Source organism: Pelobates fuscus, chromosome 1 (assembly GCF_036172605.1).
Source record: "Pelobates fuscus isolate aPelFus1 chromosome 1, aPelFus1.pri, whole genome shotgun sequence".
NCBI lineage: Eukaryota > Metazoa > Chordata > Amphibia > Anura > Pelobatidae > Pelobates > Pelobates fuscus.
Window position 1 is genome coordinate 399,339,942 of NC_086317.1, and position 22,942 is coordinate 399,362,883.

Genomic DNA, 22,942 nt, shown 5'->3' on the forward strand with positions numbered 1-22,942 from the left:
TGTGTCAGGCCTACAGTGTGTACTCTGCCAACATCTGTCAGTGCACAGTGCCACTCATATCTGGTGTCACAATAGCGTGCATTTAAAAACCCAAAAACTTTTTTCACTGTTATAGATTGAATAGCAGTTAGTTGTCTTCAAGCGGGTGTGTCAGGCCTACAGCGTGTACTCTGCCAACCTCTGCCAGTGCACATTGCCACTCATATCTGGTGTCACAATAGCGTGCATTTAAAACCAAAAAACTTTTTTCACTGTTGTAGATTGAATAGCAGTTAGTTGTCTTCAAGCGGGTGTCAGGCCTACAGCGTGTACTCTGCCAAACTCTGCTAGTGCACAGTGCCACTCAAATCTGGTGTCACAATAGCGTGCATTTAAAACCCAAATTTTTTTTTACACTGTTATAGATTGAATAGCAGTTAGTTGTCTTCAAGTGTGTGTGTCAGGCCTACAGCTTGTACTCTGCCAACCTCTGCCAGTGCACAGTGCCACTCATATCTGGTGTCACAATAACATGCATTTAAAAACCCAAAAACTTTTTTTCACTGTTATAGTTTGAATAGCAGTTAGTTGTCTTCAAGCGGGTGTGTCAGGCCTACAGCGTGTACTTTGACAACCTCTGCCACTGCACAGTACCACTCATATCTGGTCTCACAGTAGCTTGCACGCATAGTACCACTAATCCAAAAAAAAATGACAGGCAGAGGCAGGCCACCCCGCAGGGGCCATCGTGGTCATGGTGCTGTGATTCCCTTTTGCCCTAGAATAATGCCCAGTTTTCAGAGGCCACGTACCCTGAACTTTTGAAAGTTATGAGGACATAGTTGGCTGGCTAACACAGGACGTACGGTGTGATGATGATGATGTTGTACCCGCTGCTGCTTCCTTTGCTGAGTTGTCAGATACAAGTGAAGCGGTTGATGATGACGATGCGTCCATGGATGTCACGTGGGTGCCAGCTCGGCAAGAAGAAGAACAGGGCAAAAGTTCAGATGGGGAGACAGAGAGGAGGAGGAGATGAGTTGGAAGCAGGGGAAGGTCGTCGCAGGAGCTAGTGGCACAGTCAGACAGCATGCATCGGCACCCGGGGTCATCCCGACAGCACGCCAATCAACGCATGCTGTGTCCACCACCAGAATTCTGTCATTGCAGAGCTCAGCAGTGTGGAATTTTTTTTGTGTGTCTGCCTCTGATAACAGCGATGCCATTTGCAACCTGTGCCAAAAGAAACTGAGTCGTGGGAAGTCCAACACCCACCTAGGCACAACTGCTTTGCGTAGGCATATGATCGCACATCCAAAACGCCTATGGGATCAACACATGAGTACAAGCAGCACACAAACTCAAAGCCGCCATCCTCCTCCTGGTCCAGCATCTTCAGCCACATCAACCACTGCTGTCCTCCTTGCCCCCTCTCAACCATCCTCCACTCTGCCTTGAGCAATTCCGGCTCATCTGCCCACAGTCAGGTGTCTGTCAAGGACATGTTTGAGCGTAAGAAGCCAATGTCAGAAATTGTCAGAAATTGTCAGAAATTGTCTGAACTATTAGCCCGCCAGCTTTTACCATACAAGCTGGTGGAGACTGAGGCGTTCAAAAAATTTGTAGCTATTGGGACACCGCAGTGGAAGGTACCCGGACGAAATTTCTTTTCACAAAAGGCAATCCCCAACCTGTCCTCGATTGTGCAAAAGGAAGTAATGGCATGTCTGGCACACAGTGTTGGGACAAGGGTCCATCTGACCACTGATACCTGGTCTGCAAAGCATGGTCAGGGCAGGTATATCACCTACACTGCGGATTGGGTAAACCTGCTGACGGCTGCCAAGCATGGAATGCGTGGCTCTGCAGCGGAGTTGGTGACTCCATCCTCTTCCATAACCTCCTCGGCTGAGTCCTCTTCTGCTGTTGCGTCTTGCTCCACATCAACGGCACCCCTCCAGCTCCCCAGGTACTGTTCCACATCCCGGATACAGCAGTGTCACGCCGTCTTGGGGTTGACTTGCCTGAAAGGAGAGAGTCACACCAGATCAGCACTACTGTCCGCCCTGAACGCACAGGTGGATCAGTGGCTGACTCTGCACCAACTGGAGATCGGCAAAGTGGTTTGTGACAACGGAAGAAATTTGTTGGCGGCATTGCATTTGAGCAAGTTGACACATGTGCCGTGCATGGCACATGTGTGTAATCTGATCGTACAACGCTTTGTGCATAAGTACCCAGGCTTACAGGATGTCCTTAAGCAGGCCAGAAAGGTGTGTTTCCATTTCAGGCGTTCCTACACCGCCATGGCGCACTTTTCCAATATCCAGCGGCAAAACAACATGCCAGTGAGGCGCTTGATTTCCTGACAGCCCGACACGTTGCAATTCAACACTCCTAATGTTCAACCACCTGCTCCAAAAAGAAAAAGACGTTAACGAGTATTTGTATGACCGGGGTGCTAGGACAGCCTCTGCGGAGCTGGGAATTTTTTTGCCACGTAACTGGACGCTCATATGCAATGCCTGTAGGCTCATGCATACTTTTGAGGAGGTGACAAACCTAGTCAGTCGCACCGAAGGCACCATCAGCATACCATTTGGTTTTTTCCTGGAGCGTGCCCTGCGAAGAGTGCTGGATCAGGCCGTAGATGAGCGTGAAGAGGAAGCGTTATGGTCACCAGAAACAGCCTTATCAGCATCGCTTGCTGGACCTGCGGCAACGCTGGAAGAAGATTGTGAGTGTCAGGATCGGGACAGGGATCCAACACGCAGAGTACAGACAGTAGAAAGGTACGTATACCGGACCTTAGAATGGCCGGACTAACGTACGGAGATAGAGAGAATGGTCAAAGGCAAGCCGAGGTCGAGGGAACGAGAAGACAGGTAAGCGAGGAACAAGCCGAGTCAAAGGGTAACAGAGATAAGCAGAGTAATACAAACAAGCCGGGTCGGAACCAAAAGGATAACTGGAATACAAGAGCGCTGAGTGACTAGGCAGGCTAGAACCACGACAGGGCAATGAGCAAATGGAAGAAGCACTGTTAAATACCCTGGCTTAGGAGAGTAGACACGCCTCCGACGAGTCCTGATTAGTCTCCAGACAATTGAGTGACAGGTCGGTCCGGGTTGGCGTCATGACGTCGACTGCTGGGCGTCGTGTTACAAAAGGAAGTGGATCCCTCGCGGCCGGCGTGTAAAGGACCGGAAGGACCGCGAGGAACGGAGGAAACAGCCCTTCTGGACGGATAAACTTCTAAGTCTCTACCTCTCTCAGAGGTAGAGACTTCAGGTACCCTGACAGTGAGGAAGAGGAGTCAGAGGAGGAATGTGGCTTTGAGGAGGAGGAGGAAGACCAACCACAACAGGCATCCCAGGGTGCTCGTTGTCACCTATCTGGTACCCGTGGTGTTGTATGTGGCTGGGGGGAAGAACATACCTTCATTGAGATCACTGAGGACGAGGAACAGGACATGAGTAGCTCGGCATCCAACCTTGTGCAAATGGGGTCTTTCATGCTGTTGTGCCTCGTATAAAAAGGCTGAAGGAGAACGACCTGTACTGGGTGTCCACGCTACTAGACCCCCGGTATAAGCAGAAAGTGCCTGAAATGTTACCGAATTACGGCAAGTCGGAAAGGATGCCGCAGTTCCAAAATCAATTAAAAAGTATGCTTTACACAGCGTACAAGGGTGATGTCACAGCACAACGGAAATCTAAAAGGGGAAGAGGTGAAAGTAATCCTCCTCCTCCCACGACTACGCCGGCAAGGACAGGACGCTTTACAGACGTGTTGTTGATGGAGGACATGCGGAGCTTTTTAAGTCCTATGCATCGACACAGCCCTTCGGGGTCCACCCTCAGAGAACGACTCGACCAACAGGTAGCAGACTACCTCACCTTAACTGCAGATATCAACACTCTGAGGAGCGATGAACCCCTTCACTACTGGGTGTGCAGGCTTGACCTGTGGCCTGAGCTATCCCAATTTGCGATAGAACTTCTGGCCTGCCACGCTTCAAGTGTCCTGTCAGAAAGGACCTTCAGTGCAGCAGGAGGTATTGTCACTGAGAAGAGAAGTCGCCTAGGTCAAAAAAGTCTAGATTACCTCACCTTTATTAAGATGAATGAGGGATGGATCCCGAAGGGACTGACAGTGGGCAATACATTCGACTTAAAAAAGGCCTGATGAGATGAGCTGCCTTGGGCTAAAAATGGTCCACACACTGCTGTATTTTAGCTCTGAATGCCGGTTGACTTGCGTGACTTATCCGTTACCAACTAGGGTTCAAGCCGCAATGTTTTAGAGCACTTTCTGCCTGGGAAACAAACATCAATTTTTCTGGCCGCTGCTACAGCAGCGGCTGCAACAATACCTAATTTTTCAGTCATGTGTACATGCCTAATTTTTCGGGCCTCTGGTGCTTCACTGTGGCTTCAAAAACCAATCCAAAAAAAAGGCACATAACAGGGATTAAACTGAAAGGAATAGTACTACTTAACACACCACTCCTATCTGGTGGCACATTAGAGTGCACGCGCAGTGCCCCAAATTTGAAGTAGGAGGACCGACCAAGCATCTTTTTCCATCTCCCGGTTCCTAAAATCGATGCCATATACACGTCCCCTGATAGGGCGCCAGCTCGTTATTCTCTTGGGCGCCAGCTCGTTATTCTCTTTTTCACTTCACTAGGGACACTTTACTGCACTATGGGCACTTAGACCCACTCTTTGTCTTGCACAGTGTTATTCCTAGCCAGCATCTGTGATGGGAAATCAGGCAGTCATCTAAACGTTTAGATTGAGCTTTTTTAGAGGATTCTTCTTAGACCTCTCTGAGTCTTTATAGCCCTTCTACCTATCCAGCATTTCTGGAAACTAGCTAAGAGAAAGGGTGGCGGTGTGTCTGTGATACATTTAACTTTATATCACCTTATTGACACTTTTTATGACAGCATCACTCCGGTCTCCATACTCTCTGCCTATACCCATCTATTTAGAGGGAATTTCCTTGCCCCATGCAATATTATATAATAGGTAATAGTATTACCATTATTACACAATTAGCCACTATAGGGGAATGAGTATAGTATCCCTTTGTTATTTATAAATGATACAATAAAAACTTTTGTCCATTACTCAATTTACTTTAACAAAGGGTACTAACCACGGTATTAGGAAGCATTACTCTGCTTTCCCTTTCTCCCTCTAATATACACCTATGCTCACTAGGATTTGTAGGTATCACTTTATTATAGTTGTCTAACCTTTTCCTATGCCAGTTTTAGATCTCCTTCTTGGGAGATTTTTTTCTTTTTTCAGTTTATTAGCATACCTAGGTACAAGCCATCGGTGGGGCTGGCACCACCACCTGACCACATTTCCTCGTTTCTTCCACTCATATTGCTTTTTCCATCTTTGAAGGGGTTTGACGAAACAAGGAAATAGTCCTCTACTCGTAACAGGGATTAAACTGATAAGAATAGTACTACTTAACACACCTTATAATAACGCAGAGAGAGGCAACGCAGAGAGAGGATTCTGAAGAAGAGGAATCAGAGGAGGAAGGTGGCTTTGAGGAGGTGGAAGACCAAACACAGCAGGCGTCCCAGGGGGTTTGTTGTCACCTTTCGGGGACCCTTGGTGTTGTACGTGGCTGGGTGGAGGAAGAGACCTTCAATGACATCAGTGAGGACAAGGAATGGGACATGGCTAGCTTGGTATCCAAACTTGTGCAAATGGGGAGTTTGCGGTTGTGCAAATGGACTGTTTGTGGTTGTTTGCGGTGCGTTAAACTGGGAGTTTGGTCTGTCACTGGGAAGCGGGCGTAACCCTTACACTACCTGATCGATACAACATCATACAGTAGGTCCCCCCCCTCATTATTTTTATGTCCCCCACCCACCGCTCATGGGTGGGGGCGGGCAGGAGGACAGTAGGTCCCCCATTGTGATTTATGGCCCCCACATACCGCGCAGGGGTGGGGGCCGGGGGGGAGGACAGTAGCCCCACCCCCCCCCCGTTATCATTATTTACTGAATATTCCCCTGTATAACAATGTTTGGCATTTAGTGAATATTCCCTATTCTGCTCTGTGTCAATGTGTATCAGGGTCTCTGAGGACAGGTGTCAATCCATATCTGCTAAGTGACCCTATGTAGGGGGAACAGTCCCTATTCTGCTCTGTCAGTGTGTATCAGGGTCTCTGAGGACAGGTGTCAATACATATCTGCCAAGTGACCCTATGTAGAGGGAACAGTCCCTATTCTGCTCTGTGTCAGTGTGTATCAGGGTCCCTGAGGACAGGTGTCAATCCATATCTGCCAAGTGACCCTATGTAGGGGGAACAGTCCCTATTCTGCTCTGTGTCAGTGTGTATCAGGTTCCCTGAGGACAGGTGTCAATCCATTTCTGCCAAGTGACCCTATGTAGGAGGAACAGTCCCTAGTCTGCTCTGTGTCAGTGTGTATCAGGGTCTCTGAGGACAGGTGTCAATCCATTTCTGCCAAGTGACCCTATGTAGGAGGAACAGTCCCTATTCTGCTCAGTGTCAGTGTGTATTAGGGTCCCTGAGGACAGGTGTCAATCCATATCTGCCAAGTGACCCTATGTAGGGGGAACAGTCCCTATTCTGCTCTGTCAGTGTGTATCAGGGTCTCTGAGGACAGGTGTCAATTCATATCTGCCAAGTGACCCTATGTAAGGGGAATAGTCCCTATTCTGCTCTGTGTCAGTGTGTATCAGGGTCCCTGAGGACAGGTGTCAATCCATATCTGCCAAGTGACCCTATGTAGGGGGAACAGTCCCTATTCTGCGCTGTGTCAGTGTGTATCAGGGTCCCTGAGGACAGGTGTCAATCCATATCTGCCAAGTGACCCTATGTAGGGGGAACAATCCCTATTCTGCTCTGTGTCAGTGTGTATCAGGGTCTCTGAGGACAGGTGTCAATCCATATCTGCCAAGTGACCCTATGTAGGGGGAACAGTCCCTATTCTGCTCTGTGTCAGTGTGTATCAGGGTCTCTGAGGACAGGTGTCAATCCATATGTCAAGGTGTCAATATGTCATATGTCAGGTGTCAATCCATATCCATTGTGATTTAGGAATGTTAGGTGATTTCTGCCCTTTATGGATTAAAACCAGACTCTGCATCAACTGTGTAATTTTCCATGGGAGTTTTGCCATGGTTCCCCCTCCGGCATGCCACAGTCCAGGTGTTAGTCCCCTTGAAACAACATTTCCATCACTATTGTGGCCAGAAAGAGTCCCTGTGGGTTTTATAATTCGCCTGCCCATTGAAGTATATGGCGGTTTTATTTTAGTTTTTATGTTTTATATGTTTTTTATGTTTTATGTTTGCGACATCACTGGTAATGAAGCATTTTAAATTATTGTTTTAAATTGTTTTATTACTGTTTATATCAGTACTCGGATACTTTATTAGACGATTGTCTGACTATTTTTGTTTTGTAAATCTGTATTTTATTGAGGTCACGTTCAGCATAAGATATATAAACAAGTGAGCAATATAAGGCAGAGCAAAGCATTGTTCAGTAAAGAATTACGACTTCATTTTTTTTTTATTGTTGTAAAAGATTAGTCGATAAACAATATCCTGGCATATGAAATGATTGCACCATTTGTAAGTACGAAGAACATGCTTAAACACAATCCTTCAATAGATAAGTGACATTGAGTAACATTGAAAGTAGGCTTTGCTAATTAACAGTAAGATGATCCTAAATGACAAGATAAAACATGCCAGATGTGTAAGAAGAAAAAAAACACTGAACCTTCCCCCTCCCCTCATATTATGGCATTAAACCGAATAAAAGAAAAAAAAAAACATTTCTAGAGAGGCACAGAACTAGAGGTACACCGAAGGTGAACATGCTGATTGCCCAAGGTGATGAGTCCGGTGTCATCCTATACCCATGTTCGGAAATGTCGGATGATCATAGTAGAATGTGGCAAGACTAGAGCGAGGTAGGGCCAGGCTCCAGCACCAAAGCTGATTAGAGGCCAGCATCTCTGAGCCATGGGCTTGGGCACTTGATGAGTCCTAGACCTTCCCTGTCGACTGATTTACTGGTATTACGCCGAATGGTCTTCAGCCGAGGCCAGCCGATATTAGATGGCACAGGTGTTCATGTGGCTGCACCCGGAGAAGTCCCACTCTCCCTCCAACTCAAGCTTTGTCATTCCCCTTCTAATTGGTAAGACAGTGTTGCCGGTATACAAACCGTGAGCTGTTGCCAAGAGCAGTCGAATAACGCTGCTAGTCACTTAAGTCAGCATTAAGTCAGTTGCGCCAGGCGGTGAGGGAGCATCTGCCATTGCAAGTGGATCAGCTATGGTCAACACTCGTGTAGCTCCTGCTTCCTGATAATGACAGACGTGTGTGGGGTAGGCCAGTGGGATCCATGATAACCCCCACCAGTCAAAAGAGGGTTGACATGAGACTCAGCAGCTACTCAGACTGCAAGATTCCACTTAGGAGGTCAGCTGCCACTCCCAGCCTAGACCACATTAGGCCGTGATGGCACATGACCGGATCTCGACCACACATAGACACAAAAATGCACCAACAGGTTCTCAACATGTTGCAGACATGGCTTAGAGGGTTTAGAAGTCACCAGCACCTTGGTATCAGCAGTTTTACAGAAAATAAGGTAAGTTAGTTGAGGAGCTTGTGATCCATACGACTGTACATCATGGCGGCCAAGCCTTGTCCCCCTGTCAGACTATTTTATGCCCGTGTATTTCTGTCCCTCCTTCAAATTCTGCATAATGATATTATTAAAATGTTTAATTAATTTAAAAGTTTATAAAAAAAAATTAATTAAACCGATAAAATGAATTTGCAATTAATTTTCAAACTATGCATTGTTAGTTTGACAAATCTGCAGCTCCCTCTATTAAACAAATGGGAATGTGTCCATTTATATATTGCTAGTATGCAAATTAGTGCAACCCAGATGGGGTCGTGGCCAGCCGAGCACTCGGAAAGACGTCTATCTGTGAGGCTTCGATACGACCCCACAATAAAGCGATTAAGGTCACGAAAATATCCAGCCTGAGACTCACAGCTTCTCAACCCCCCACAGAGTGCATGATGGGCCTCAAGAATAAAAAGCAGCAACACTTAGAAAGCCGTCGCCTACCCGACATTCGACTCTCCTTTGAGAGGCCCACACCACCAGAGGCTCCCAAGATGGCGCCGGAGGCCCAGAACGACCCAGAAACCTTGGAAGACTTGCAATAGAAGGAGAGGCAGCTTACATCACCCGAGCTGGCAGAGCATATCAGACCTATGAATCGGAAGAAGGCTCAGCTCCGTCCACCAAGGGGGGTATCAGGAGGCTCCTGATTGACATTAGGAAAATATGGAAAGCAGACCTCATGGAGGCCCAGGCTGAGATTGGAGTCATCCACCAGAAGATCAAAGCGGTGGAGGAGAGAGAGATTGCCACGGATGGTCAACTGCAGGAGACAAAGGGCCAGCTTGAGGGACTTACCCAACAGGTACGACATCTGAATCGAGCAGTAGCCACATTGGAGGCTCGACAGAGAGGCCAAAATATATGCCTACACAGTATTCCAGAGACGGTGGGAGGTGAAACCATACTGCTGGGGGGGCTGATTTCCTCGAAGGGAAGCAAAGGGAGCACTGCCCCTCCACTGATAGTGTCAGCATTCCTAGTCCACAAATCCGCTACAATGCCACTTGAAGCCCCAAGAGGCACCATTGCAGTCACAAATGATGTAGAGGTAAGAACCGCAATCCTGAACCAATCCAGAATACTGGGGAAGGTGTCCTTTAGGGACTACTCGATGTCCATATACAGTGACCTACCTTTTTCGGTCTTGACGGAGAGGAGAATGCTGGCCCCGATGGGACCAGTCGGTCAAATACAGATGGGGAGTGGAGGGCTCTCTAATAGTCCCCCAGGGAGCGTAGACAGTTAGAATGACTTCCTCTGACAACCCAGAGCCGTTTTTAAAGTAGTTGGGCTTGATGGGAATGCCACCCACTGAAACCCTAGTCAAGGGGAATGCTAAAAAGAAGAGGGGAAGCACTGGGGAGAATAACCCACAGTCAACCTCTGAACCACATGGAGGGGCTGCCTAGTGGCAGCGATCTCTGCCCAGAAGCAAATCACTAGGCATAGGCCTGGCACGCTGTGCTGTACTGTTTTCACACCTCCACTTCCCCCAATCTACAACAAGAGATGGGCAGTGTTATTGTGTTCTTTTGCTATTCTCCGCATGATATGTTCTATATGTCTGTTATCTTGACGATCCATGTTCCAGATTGTTGATTTTCTCTAAACCTATATTACTTTTTTCATATAATGAAAAATATGTATCTTGTACGTACAAACTCCAATAAAAAAAAAAGAAAATTTTAAAAATTAGTGCAACCAAATAAGTTAAATGTATATATTTTTGCTTTTTATTGTTTTTGAAAGAGTTACATTTATTACATATTTTGGAGTATGAATTATGTTTGCTTGTTTTCCAATATTCTGTATATTTGTATTATAAATGGTTTTCACCACATGTTTAAGGACAGGTCACCAAAGGTGTAGAAAATAAAGAGTTGTGTGGTAGTTCCATTGGTAATTGTGTGTCCTTTCTGGTTTGTTATGGGAATTCAGTAGCAGAGTTTTCTGACCTGCTTGCTGGATGCATTATTCTCTAGTCCCAGGGACATATCAAGAAAGATCTAGGCCTGAGAGCCACAAATGCCTTATCATGAAGCAGGACAGACAGAGATACCTACCTGGGAGAAGCAGGGCAGGCAGGGGAATGAATACCTGCCTGGGAGGCAGAGGCATAGGCAGAGTACATACATGCCTGGGAGGATATGCCCTTTCGAAGGCCAGTCCAGTTGAGGTTGCTGTAGCTGTTGGCTTGACCCCCTAGTCACAGAACTTTACGGTCCCACACAGAGGTAACAAAAGTTTCTGGGGAATGCATTACATAGAGAACATGAGAAAAACAACTCTTTAACATGGTGTCAAGAACACTTAGCTAAATGTTTTTACTAAAACAATAATGATTTGGAAAATTCATAATGAAAATATGTTAATGATGTGTTTATCATTTTATTTAGGACACAGGGATAGCAAATCCAGTGTATAATCCAGAAGGGTGCAGCATAAAACCAGAAACAGGTATAGTATCCTATAAGATAATGTTCTGCCTTGACTTGCCTAGAGGATTTACTATGCGCCTGTTTTCCTTGTGTCAGATTTACATAGTGCAATCCGGCACACAAGTTGGGACTGGAATTCAAATCCATCTAAGACATGAAAATGACATGTTTGTAGCTATGAGAACGAAAGAAAAATTATATTATAAAATATGGGTGTGTCTGTCTGTGGGTCTATGTCTATGGTTGTGTAACACTGTGTTTTGTTTTTCACTAACCGTGAAATTGGGATTCATTTAAAATTTGACTGTGAAATTTAGGCTAAAATGGAGTTGGAAAAATTATCCACTTTAGATACCATCACATCCTGGTAAATATATTTCAGATTTTGCAAATTGACTTTTAATTAATCACAATTCACATTTTAGTGAATAACTTAATTTGTTAATGTGTGCTTTTATGGATGCACATTAGTGTGTCTTTATGTATATGTGAATGCATTTATAAGTATGTGTGCTAGTGTTTATTTTTTATGGATATGTACTAGTGGGTATCTATGGGTATCAGCTGGTGTGTATCTGTGAGTTAGAATGTACGGTATGTTTATATATATTTATATATGCTTAATTTGTGGTTTTCTGTATGCTGGTGTATAAGATAATCCTAAATGACAAGATAAAATATGCCATATGTATAAGAAGAAAAAAACACGGAACATTCTCTCACTCCTCCCCCACTATCATTTAATGGCATTAAACAGAGTGTGTGTCTGTGTGTGTGTGTTAATGTGTACATTTATGTGTGCATGTTCTATTTGTATATGTCTATTTTGTAGTCTATAGCATGCCCCCAACTGTCTTGATTTTGGTGGGCCCATCCAATTTCAGGCTCCAGTCTAACCACACCAGTTTTGTTCCTTGGTGTCCTAATTCCAGAAACACTAGGGAACAGACCCCAGCCAGTACAGAATGAATATATTATTAGATGTGCTTGTGCTGTGTGGAGGGTTCTAGGTCCTTGTAGAGCATGCTTCCACAGTGCTCTCTGCATGGCTCCCCCTGAGTGGACTCAACCAGACAAACTGATAGTCAGCCTGGTGTACATTCACTCCAGACTGACACTGCTCCTTTGTGGGAAACCCTGTACACCTTTGCAGGCAGAACTGCTTATTTAGGGCATTGTAAGTGGTATAAGGGGCATCATTGGCATGGTCCTTTAGGCCTGCCACCTCTAACCTGCTTTCAGATCTGCCAATGTTGGGAGGTATTTTAAAGCACTTATCTATAGACTAACATGCACATATGCACATTCACACAGGCATGACTGGTTGGTGTGCCAGGAATGCCAATGCATAGCCTAATGTAATGCCACTCTGGGCACTATTATGGGAGTTTGGGTTTGGGTTTTTAAAGAACATCTCTCTATACACCTTGTTATAATTAGAGATGAAATATCTATATTACCTTTTTTTTCATTGAAACATACATGGTAAGTTTCTTTGGGTTCAAACCTAAATGTAATATGTTGCACACACCTATACTCACACATCATAAACTCAAGCTATGCATATCTATGGACAAAAACTTACACACACATAAACACTAGGGATGTGCATGGGCAAAAAATGTGGTTCGGTTTGGCACTTCTGAAATTCGGGACTTAGGCAATTCAGGACTTCAGCACTTTGGTTCGGCACTTCCAAAATTTGGGACTTCGGCAACTTAGGCACTTCGCTAAATTGGGGCTTTGGGAATTCCCTAACCTTAAACCTAACTCTAAACCTAACCTACCCCTACCCCTATCCCTATTAATAATTACCCCTAATTATTTGTGTATATGTATGTGTGAAACTATAGATTATTTGTAAGTGTAACATTAAAAAAATTATAGTGAAGCGCTATAATACAGGGCCACATAGAAAAAAAGATTTATCCGAAGTCTGCACTGGTATAAATTCTTTACATACTACCTTGTGTCATAATTATAGTTATTAAGTCTGCTTATAAAGGGGTGGCAGCCATACAAGATAACATCTATTTAGTAAAGAGACACTTAGTGTCCCTTAGGATATAATGGCCCAAGGCTCATGTAGAAATTGAGATGTTGTGTTTAACCCCTTAATGACACATGACATGTGTGACATGTCATGAATCCCTTTTATTCCAGAAGTTTGGTCCTTAAGGGGTTAAAGGAGATGCAATGTGTGCAATGTGTGTATGAGTAGTGCAGTGTGTGAGAGACTCAATACGTGTGTGAGGGGTGCAGTGTGTGTGTGAGGGGTGCAGTGTGTGTGTGAGAGGTGCAGTGTGTGAGAGATTCCATGTGTGTGTTCGTATGTGAGAGGTGCAGTGTGTATGTGTGAGGGGTGCAGTCTGTGTGTGATGTTTGTGTGTGATGGGTGCAGGGTGTATGAAAGGTGTAGTGTGTGTGTGTGTGTGTGTGTGTGAGTGAGGGGTGTAGTGTGTGTAAGGGGTGCAGTGTGTCACTGTGTTGAATGTTATAGGGCTTATATATTGTGTGGAGAGTTGGAAGCCAATATGCATATATATTTAAGTTCTTTATGTAAAAAAAACAACAACACTTTATGGCCCTGGTGGAATGTTGCCATGGAAACCCATGGTGACTCTCTAAATTGCAAAGCTCACTAGAGGAACATTCAGCCTCCCTGCTCCTCCTCTTCTCTCACCTCCCCTGCTCTCACCTCCCCTGCCAGCTGCCACAGACAAGTGCCTTTCGGCCAGTGTGGGACTTTTTGATCTTCCCACCGCCTTGTGGAGACACACAGCAAGGCCGGGTCTTGGATAGAGCTGGCTCTGCATAAGGGGACAGGGAACAAAGGCCTGTCTTCGGGATTATATGTGGCAGACCGCATAAAATCCCATCATGGCCCATCAGCCATGCATTGGTTAGCACTGCTTTAATAAAATTAGTATACCCCTATAACTTGTTTGGGCCCCCCAAAAAAGTCACAAACAATAGTGCAATTTTACATGTACAGATTGTGAAGTGAAAGATTGTGAGATGATACAATCAGATTCATGATAGCCTGTTAATAGTGATGTCCCAAATGGTTCGCTGGCGAATAGTTCCTGGCGAACATAGCTTGTTCGCGTTTGCCACGGACGGCTAACATATGCGATGCTCGGTCCGCCCCCTATTTGTCATCATTGAGTAAACTTTGACCCTGTACCTCACAGCAGACACATTCCAGCAAATCAGCAGCAGACCCTCCCTCCCAAACCCACCCACCTCCTAGACAGCATACAATTTAGATTAATTCTGAAGCTGCATTCATTTTTTTTTTAATTATTATTATTTTTTTGTGTTTGTGTTTATTATACATTATCCTCCATAGCCAGTAACCTGTGTTTATTATACATTATCCCCCATAGCCAGTAACCTGTGTTTATTATACATTATCCCCCCATAGCCAGTGACCTGTGTTTATTATACATTATCCTCCCCATAGCCAGTAATCTGTGTTTATTATACATTATCCTCCCCATAGCCAGTAACCTGTGTTTATTATACATTATCCCCCCATAGCCAGTAACCTGTGTTTATTATACGTTATCCTCCCATAGCCAGTAACCTGTGTTAATTATACATTATCCTCCCATAGCCAGTAATCTGTGTTTATTATACATTATCCCCCCATAGCCAGTAACCTGTGTTTATTATACATTATCCCCCCCATAGCCAGTAACCTGTGTTTATTATACATTACCCCCCCCCCCCCCCCCCATAGCCAGTAACCTGTGTTTATTATACATTATCCCCCATAGTCATTTATCATTGGACCTAGGCAGCATGATGTCTTAGGCCGGCCCAGAGAGTGAGTGAGTGAGTGAGTGAATAATATAATATATATGTTCAGAAACATATTAGTAATATATGTAAATCGGGTTCATGCAAAGAGGGTGAAAAGGTATTAAAGAAAAACACACTTATTGCATCAAATTTACAAAGCCAAACTTTTAAAAGCTTTCCTCATTTCTTTCTCGGGATGAGGAATATATCGGTTTAAAATGAGGATTTCCATCTGCCCAATCTTTTAATAATATGCACTGGAGTGTCAGTGTTGAAGGAGACCGAAGCTGCCCCTATTCTAAATGAAAGACCCCAGACATGGATACAGCCCAATCTTAGGAGTAGTGTTCTGATGTAGAAGATGAATTTAGCCGTAGTCAGAGGGATTCAGTGAGAGTAGTGGTGAAATGTGTGTGGCATGACTGAGTGTGGGTAAGTAAGAGTCAAGTATTTTAACTGGGCACTAGTTATAGGTGGGATCAAGTGGTATAGCGGATGGATGAGTAGTTTGGTTCGTTTTAGAGGTTTGTAGAGAAAGTATATAGTGATCATGATTTTTAGCGAAATCCAATATTTTTAAGGTGGTTCCAGTGCCACCACTCATATCTGGTGTCACAATAGCTTGCATTTAAAAAAAAAAAAACTTTTTTGACTGTCATATAATAGCAGTCAGTTTCCTTCACACGTGTGAGTTTTAGAGCCTGCCAGGGCACAGTGTCACACCAGTGCAACTCATATCTGGTGTAAAAGTAGTGTACATAAAAACAAAACAAAAAACTAGAAATTTGACTGTGAAATAATAGCAGTCAGTTTCCTTCACACGTGTGCGTTTCAGTGCCTGCCAGGGCACAGTGTCACACCAGTGCATCTCATATCTGGTGTAACAGTAGTGTACATTTAAAAAAAAATACAGGGGGCTTGTTGTCACCTTTCGGGGACCCTTGGTGTTGTACGTGGCTGGGTAGAGGAAGAGACCTTCAATGACATCAGTGAGGACAAGGAACGGGACATGGCTAGCTTGGTATCCAACCTTGTGCAAATGGGGAGTTTGTGGTTGTGCAAATGGACTGTTTGCGGTTGTTTGCGGTGCGTTAAACGGGGAGTTTGGTCTGTCACTGTGAAGCGGGCGTAACCCTTACATTACCTGATCGATACAACATCATACCTGATGTTTTAAAGCACGTTATTCCAAACAATTTAGGAATGTTAGGTGGTTTAGGCCCTTTATGGATTGAAACCAGACTCTGCATCAACTTTGTAATTTTCCATGGGAGTTTTGCCATGGATCCCCCTCCGGCATGCCACAGTCCAGGTGTTAGTCCCCTTGAAACAACTTTTCCATCACTATTGTGGCCAGAAAGAGTCCCTGTGGGTTTTAAAATTCGCTTGCCTATTGAAGTCTATGGTGGTTCGCCCGGTTCACCCGTTCGCAAACATTTGCAGAAGTTCGCGTTCGCCATTCGCGAACTGAAACTTTTATGTTCGCGACATCACTACCTGTTAATAATTGTTGGCTTAGATTTTGTGGGCTGATGCGTTTTTTAAGGCAGCACACTACATTTCTTCTGAATGGAACTTCACCAGTACTCAAAGACAACACAAAATGGGGAAATGAATAGTTTTGTATATCACTGAGAAAATAGGTGTGATTTGTGGGAAAATTGCTTTGACCACCGGAAATGAAGTACACTTTGCTCCTCCACTGGTCAGAGATGGTCATTCATAGGAAACCTCCATAAGACAAATAGTCCCTACTTTGTCTTATGTTTTAAAGAAAACTAGAGCAGAAAGGAAGAAATGAAGAACAGATCCTGAGAGAGGAAGAGAAGAGGAATCAATTAAAAAAAGGTAAGTTCGGCATGACTGTGCCGCTTTAATCCTATCACCAAGTGTCCAGCTTTTAAATCCATGTAGTTTTTACCTCCTGGGATCACATGATCTATAATAGCCAAGGACTATGTCCTCACTTATTGCCCTTTTCCCGAGCTTCTGGAAATGACGTATTGCGACCTCACATGTCACTTCTTCCCTTCTTCTTCATCAGCTATCAACATCATTTTCATGCGCCTCAATCCACGAGAAAAAGCATCAAAGCAGACTAAAAAGAAAAGGATGGGGGAATGCCGAAGTGATATAAAGAGACATTGTACATATAAAAACTAATTTATTAAGTGCCCCATCCTATATCAAATTCATTTTGTGCAAGATTATCAAAATAATTTCCCAAACTGGATAACAAAAATAGTTTATTGAAAAATACATATATTGATCTAAAAAGTGTATTTGCTAGAAAACATTAAAAACATTCAATATTTTCTAAAGGTCCCTCATACCTCTAGGTTACTATGAATGTCGCGATTTGAAAGGGAAAAAAAAAAACATCAAATATTACCAAACATAAAAAAGCACAAGAATAATGCACTGAGAAAATATTGCCTAATATATTTGGACACCCAATTACCAAAAAAGACATACCCATCTCACAATGTATAAGATTTTATGTTCCTTTTATGATGAATATAACCTAAATAAGGCTGAAGTACCGTGATCACACCTATTTATTACCATTAGTAAATTATGAAACCCTTAATTTTTTTGTAAATCTTTCTTTTATTGAAGGCATATAAGATGGGGTACAAAAGAAAAGCAGGGAAATTGTACGAGTGATTTTACAGCTTAGGTACATCATTTAACAATTTTGAGTTACATTTCCAGATTAGCGATGCCTCATTTTTTTTAATTTTTGTCGTTAAACTATATGTTGAAGATACAAGCTTTGGATCATAAGGTCCTGTTGATTAAAGGCACAATAAGTGGATAAACTGATTTTTAATCTAGCAGAGGCTGGTTGATTAGATGCATGCCTTCTGAGTGTGTTAATAGAATTAAACCATATACTATACCAGAGGGCTCAGTATATTAACATGCTGGACTTAAACAGTATCCTACATACATAGGAAATGAGAGGCGTACAGACTCGTGTCTAGATATACTAAAACAGTTGCTTTGCTGAATGGGTATCATTGGTTCAATGCAGAACTAACTGTATAACAAAACAGATATGGGAGATACACAGTGCTTAAGCTATGCAATTGGGTTTAACTGGGTCAGTGATTAAAAAAAAACAAAAAAACACAACTGGTTGCATAGATGGTGGGCTGCGACAAAGGTAACCATTTAAACTTAGCCTTGCGTCATGTATAGAGGGGACCTAAAGAGTTAAGGAAGGTGAGAGGAGAAAGTTAAACAGTGCGACGTGTCCGCAAATCAGTCCCGCTCAGCCCTTGCCAGTTCGCGGTATGTTGTCATCAGGAGTGAGAGGGCAAAAGGTGTTAGAGTGGCAGATGCGGGGCGAGGACCCCCTTCAGCCCCAGGCCCACATATAGGGTGGCATCGTCTGAGTTCGAGGCATTCCCATATCGGGTGCAGATGGAGCCGCTGACCTGTCGCCGCCAGCGGCGGGCATTCCTTCTGCAGGGTGGTCGATGCTGCGGAGGCAGTTTCCTCCTGGCCCCCAGCCTGGGCGGGCTGCCTGCTTGCGTGATTAGCTTGGGGATAGTCGCTGTGCCCGGAGTGGGGCGCCTCTTCCCCCTGTTCCCCGCTGCTTTTTTGCGGTCTGGCTGCCCTTTCGGTGGTACCTTCCTCTGTTCTCCGTGGGCTCGGTTCGGTCCATTTTTATCTGGGTGGGGTGGCTGATTTGCCGTTGGTGCTTGCAGCCTTATTACCAGCTTGTGCCAGAATCGGGCAAAAGCTGCATCTAAACGCTGCTGTATGTCGCTGTGATCCTCCATCTCTTGTAGATGTTTCAGCTGGTAAGGTGTACTCGCCGCCGCCATTTTGGGTACGCCATGTGCTCGGCTGCCCTGATGTTGCGGTTCCTCGACTTGTATGGTTGGCTTATGATTGCCATTCCAGTCGCTTAGTGTGGACCGAGATGACCCCCTTTGGTCCAGAGGGGGGGGGGGGGGTAGGAGGTGACCCTTTCGAGGTTTCCATGTTCAGGTCAGTCAGCCTGGGGAGCGGCCGTCTCCCTGCTGCCCGATCTCCGGTAGGCCTCAAGGCATGTTGTCGGGTCCCCGGGGTGGTACAGGGTTGATTTCAGTATCGTTTGATAGCCCCGGGTGTCCCCTTCATGCTAGGTTCTCTCCAGGGTGCGATTGTGCCGATTGAGGGAATTACACCCAAAAAGGGCATATTGTAGTGGGAGCTGAGGTTCAGCACAGCCACTCTGCTTGGATGCTAGGCTCCGCCCCCACCCTTAATTTAATAGAATTAAATAATTATATTAACTATTTATTATTTTTAAAATGGCTCAATTTAAAATCTATATTGAATCCAAAAGGCTTAATGATATTCAAATTAAAAATCCAACTCATCTCTGACTGGCCAAGTTTTTTGATAACGTTATTCCCTCTCCAATTGACTATTGCTGTATCACTAAAAATGTCATTGTGTGCAATTTTAAACTATTGGGAGACATTGAGATCTTCAAATTTCTTTTTACCAAGCATAGTATGCTTCTCTACTTGTTTATGTAATGCATGTTGATCTACATCATGTGATCTACATAATAAATCGGACAAGGACAAACCAATAAGTAGATCACATTCATAAAGTGGTATGGGATTAGGTCTCTTATTTTAAAGGATTCTTTTCTTATGTGTGGATTTTTAGTTGATTACATGTTGTTTTTTTACTTCCTGAGGTTAGGTAAGTTCCATGCCTATAAAAAACACTTTCTTTATTTAGGAAAGCAGTTTTCATTCCCTCCTTAATATGATTCTTTACTAGTGATGTCCCGAACTGTTCGCTGGCGAATAGTTCCTGGCGAACATCGCTTGTTCGCGATCGCCACGGATGGCGAACACATTCGCCGTTCGGTCTGCCCCCTATTCGTCATCATTGAGTAAACTTTGACCCTGTACCTCACAGTCAGCAGACACATTCCAGCCAATCAGCAGCAGACCCTCCCTCCCAGACCCTCCCACCTCCTGGACAGCATCCATTTTACATTCATTGTGAAGCTGCATTCTTAGTGAGAGTAGGGACAGTGTAGCTGCTGCTGATTTGAAAGGGAAATTGATAGCTAGGCTAGTGTATTCAGTGTCCACTACAGTCCTGAAGGACTCATCTGATCTCTGCTGTAAGGACAGCACCCCCAAAAAGCCCTTTTTAGGGCTAGAACATCAGTCTGCTTTTTTTTTCTGTGTAATGTAGTTGCAGTTGCCTGCCTGCCAGCCTGTGTGTCAGGCTCACAGCGTATACTGTGCCCACTTGCCCAGTGCCACCACTCACTCACTGGTGTCCCAATAGCTTGCATTTAAAAAAACAACAACTTTTTTGACTGTAATATAATAGCAGTCAGTTTCCTTCACTAGTGTGCGTTTCAGGGCCTGCCCAGTGCCACCACTCACTCATATCTGGTGTCACAATAGCTTGCATTTAAAAAAAACTAAACTTTTTGACTGTAATATAATAGCAGTCAGTTTCCTTCACGAGTGTGCGTTTCAGGGTCTGCCAGGGCACAGTGTCACACCAGTGCAACTCATATCTGGTGTAACAGTAGTGTACATTTTTAAAATAAAATGAAATTTTGGCTGTAATAGATTGAATAGCAGTTAGTTGTCTGCCAGCGTGTGTGTCAGGCTCACAGCGTATACTGTGCCCACTTGCCCAGTGCCACCACTCATATCTGGTGTCACAATAGCTTGCATTTAACAAAAAAATAAACTTTTTGGACTGTAATATAATAGCAGTCAGTTCCCTTCACTAGTGTGCGTTTCAGGGCCTGCCAGGGCACAGTGTCACACCAGTGCAACTCATATCTGGTGTAACAGTAGTGTACATTTAAAAAAAAAAAAAAATTGACTGTAATAGATTGAATAGCTGTTAGTTGTCTGCCAGCGTGTGTGTCAGGCTCACAGCGTATACTGTGCGCACTTGCCCAGTGCCACCACTCACTCATATCTGGTGTCACAATAGCTTGCATTTAAAAAAAAAAAAACTTTTTGGACTGTAATATAATAGCAGTCAGTTTCCTTCACGAGTGTGCATTTCAGGGCCTGCCAGGGCACAGTGTCACACCAGTGCAACTCATATCTGGTGTAAAAGTAGTGTACATTTAATAAAAAAATAAAAAAATTGACTGTAATAGATTGAATAGCAGTTAGTTGTCTGCCAGCGTGTGTGTCAGGCTCACAGCGTATACTGTGCGCACTTGCCCAGTGCCACCACTCACTCATATCTGGTGTCCCAATAGCTTGCATTTAACAAAAACTAAACTTTTTGGACTGTAATATAATAGCAGTCAGTTTCCTTCACGAGTGTGCGTTTCAAGGCCTGCCCAGTGCCACCACTCACTCATATCTAGTGTCCCAATAGCTTGCATTTAAAAAAAAAACTAAACTTTTTGGACTGTAATATAATAGCAGTCAGTTTCCTTCACGAGTGTGCGTTTCAGGGCCTGCCCAGTGCCACCACTCACTCATATCTGGTGTCACAATAGCTTGCATTTAAAAAAAAAAAAAACTTTTTGGACTGTAATATAATAGCAGTCAGTTTCCTTCACGAGTGTGCATTTCAGGGCCTGCCAGGGCACAGTGTCACACCAGTGCAACTCATATCTGATGTAACGGTAGTGTAAATTTAAAAAAAAAATACAATTTTGACTGTAATAGATTGAATAGCAGTTAGTTGTCTGCCAGCGTGTGTGTCAGGCTCACAGTGTATACTGTGCCCACTTGCCCAGTGCCACCACTCATATCTGGTGTCACAGTAGCTTGCATTTAACAAAAAAAAAACTTTTTGGACTGTAATATAATAGCAGTCAGTTTCCTTCGCGAGTGTGCGTTTCAGGGCCTGCCAGGGCACAGTGTCACACCAGTGCCACTCATATCTGTTGTCACAGTAGCTTGCACGCATAGTACCACAAATCGAAAAAAAAACGACAGGCAGAGGCAGGCCACCCTGCAGGGGCCGTGGGGGTGGTGGTGCTGTGATTCCCTTTGGCCCTAGAATAATGCCCAGTGTTCAGAGGGCACATACCCTGAACTTGAAAAGTTCTGAGGACATAGTTGACTGGCTAACACAGAACACCCAATCTTCTACAGCTTCCGCTCAGAACCTCGACGCACGATCCTTCTCCAGCTTAGCTTCGGGCACCTCTCAAGTTACCACTCGCCCGCCTGCTGCCACCACCAACACTAGCACCACAGCCGCTTCACTTGGTATGTCAGAGGAGTTATTTACACATCAGTTGGAAGAAATGAGTGATGCGCAACCATTATTGCCAGAGGATGTAGATAACAGGGATATGTCTCAGGCAGGCAGCATTACACACGTACGGTGTGATGATGATGATGTTGTACCCACTGCTGCTTCCTTTGCTGAGTTGTCAGATACAAGTGAAGCGGTTGATGATGACGATGCGTCCGTGGATGTCACGTGGGTGTCCGCTAGAAGAGAAGAAGAACAGGGGGAAAGTTCAGATGGGGAGACAGAGAGGAGGAGGAGGAGACAAGTTGGAAGCAGGGGGAGGTAGTCGCAAGGAGCTAGTGGCACAGTCAGACAGCATCCATCGGCACCCGGGGTCAGCCAGACAGCACGCCAATCAACGCATGCTGTTGCCACCACCAGAATGCCGTCATTGCAGAGCTCAGCAGTGTGGCATTTTTTGTGTGTGTCTGCCTCTTACAACAGCGATGCCATTTGCAACCTGTGCCAAAAGAAACTGAGTCGTGGGAAGTCCAACACCCACCTAGGTACAACTGCTTTGCAAAGGCACATGATCGCACATCACAAACGCCTATGGGATCAACACATGAGTACAAGCAGCACACAAACTCAAAGCCGCCATCCTCCTCCTGGTCCAGCATCTTCAGCCATGTTAACCACTGCTGTCCTCCTTGCCCCCTCTCAACCATCCGCCCCTCCGTCTCTCGCCTTGAGCAGTTCCTGCACATCTGCCCACAGTCAGGTGTCTGTCAAGGACATGTTTG

The 22,942-nt window shown here is 44.6% G+C and overlaps 1 protein-coding gene across 1 annotated transcript in view; it reads left to right on the top strand.

Annotated features, from left to right (window-relative positions):
* LOC134568921 (solute carrier family 26 member 10-like) overlaps positions 1–22,942 on the top strand; it is a 131,148-nt gene that overhangs the window by 98,756 nt on the left and 9,450 nt on the right. Inside the window, exon 14 of the mRNA XM_063427638.1 lies at positions 11,097–11,157. Within this exon, the coding sequence (XP_063283708.1) occupies positions 11,097–11,157 (61 nt within the window). The remainder of the gene's footprint in view (positions 1–11,096; positions 11,158–22,942) is intronic.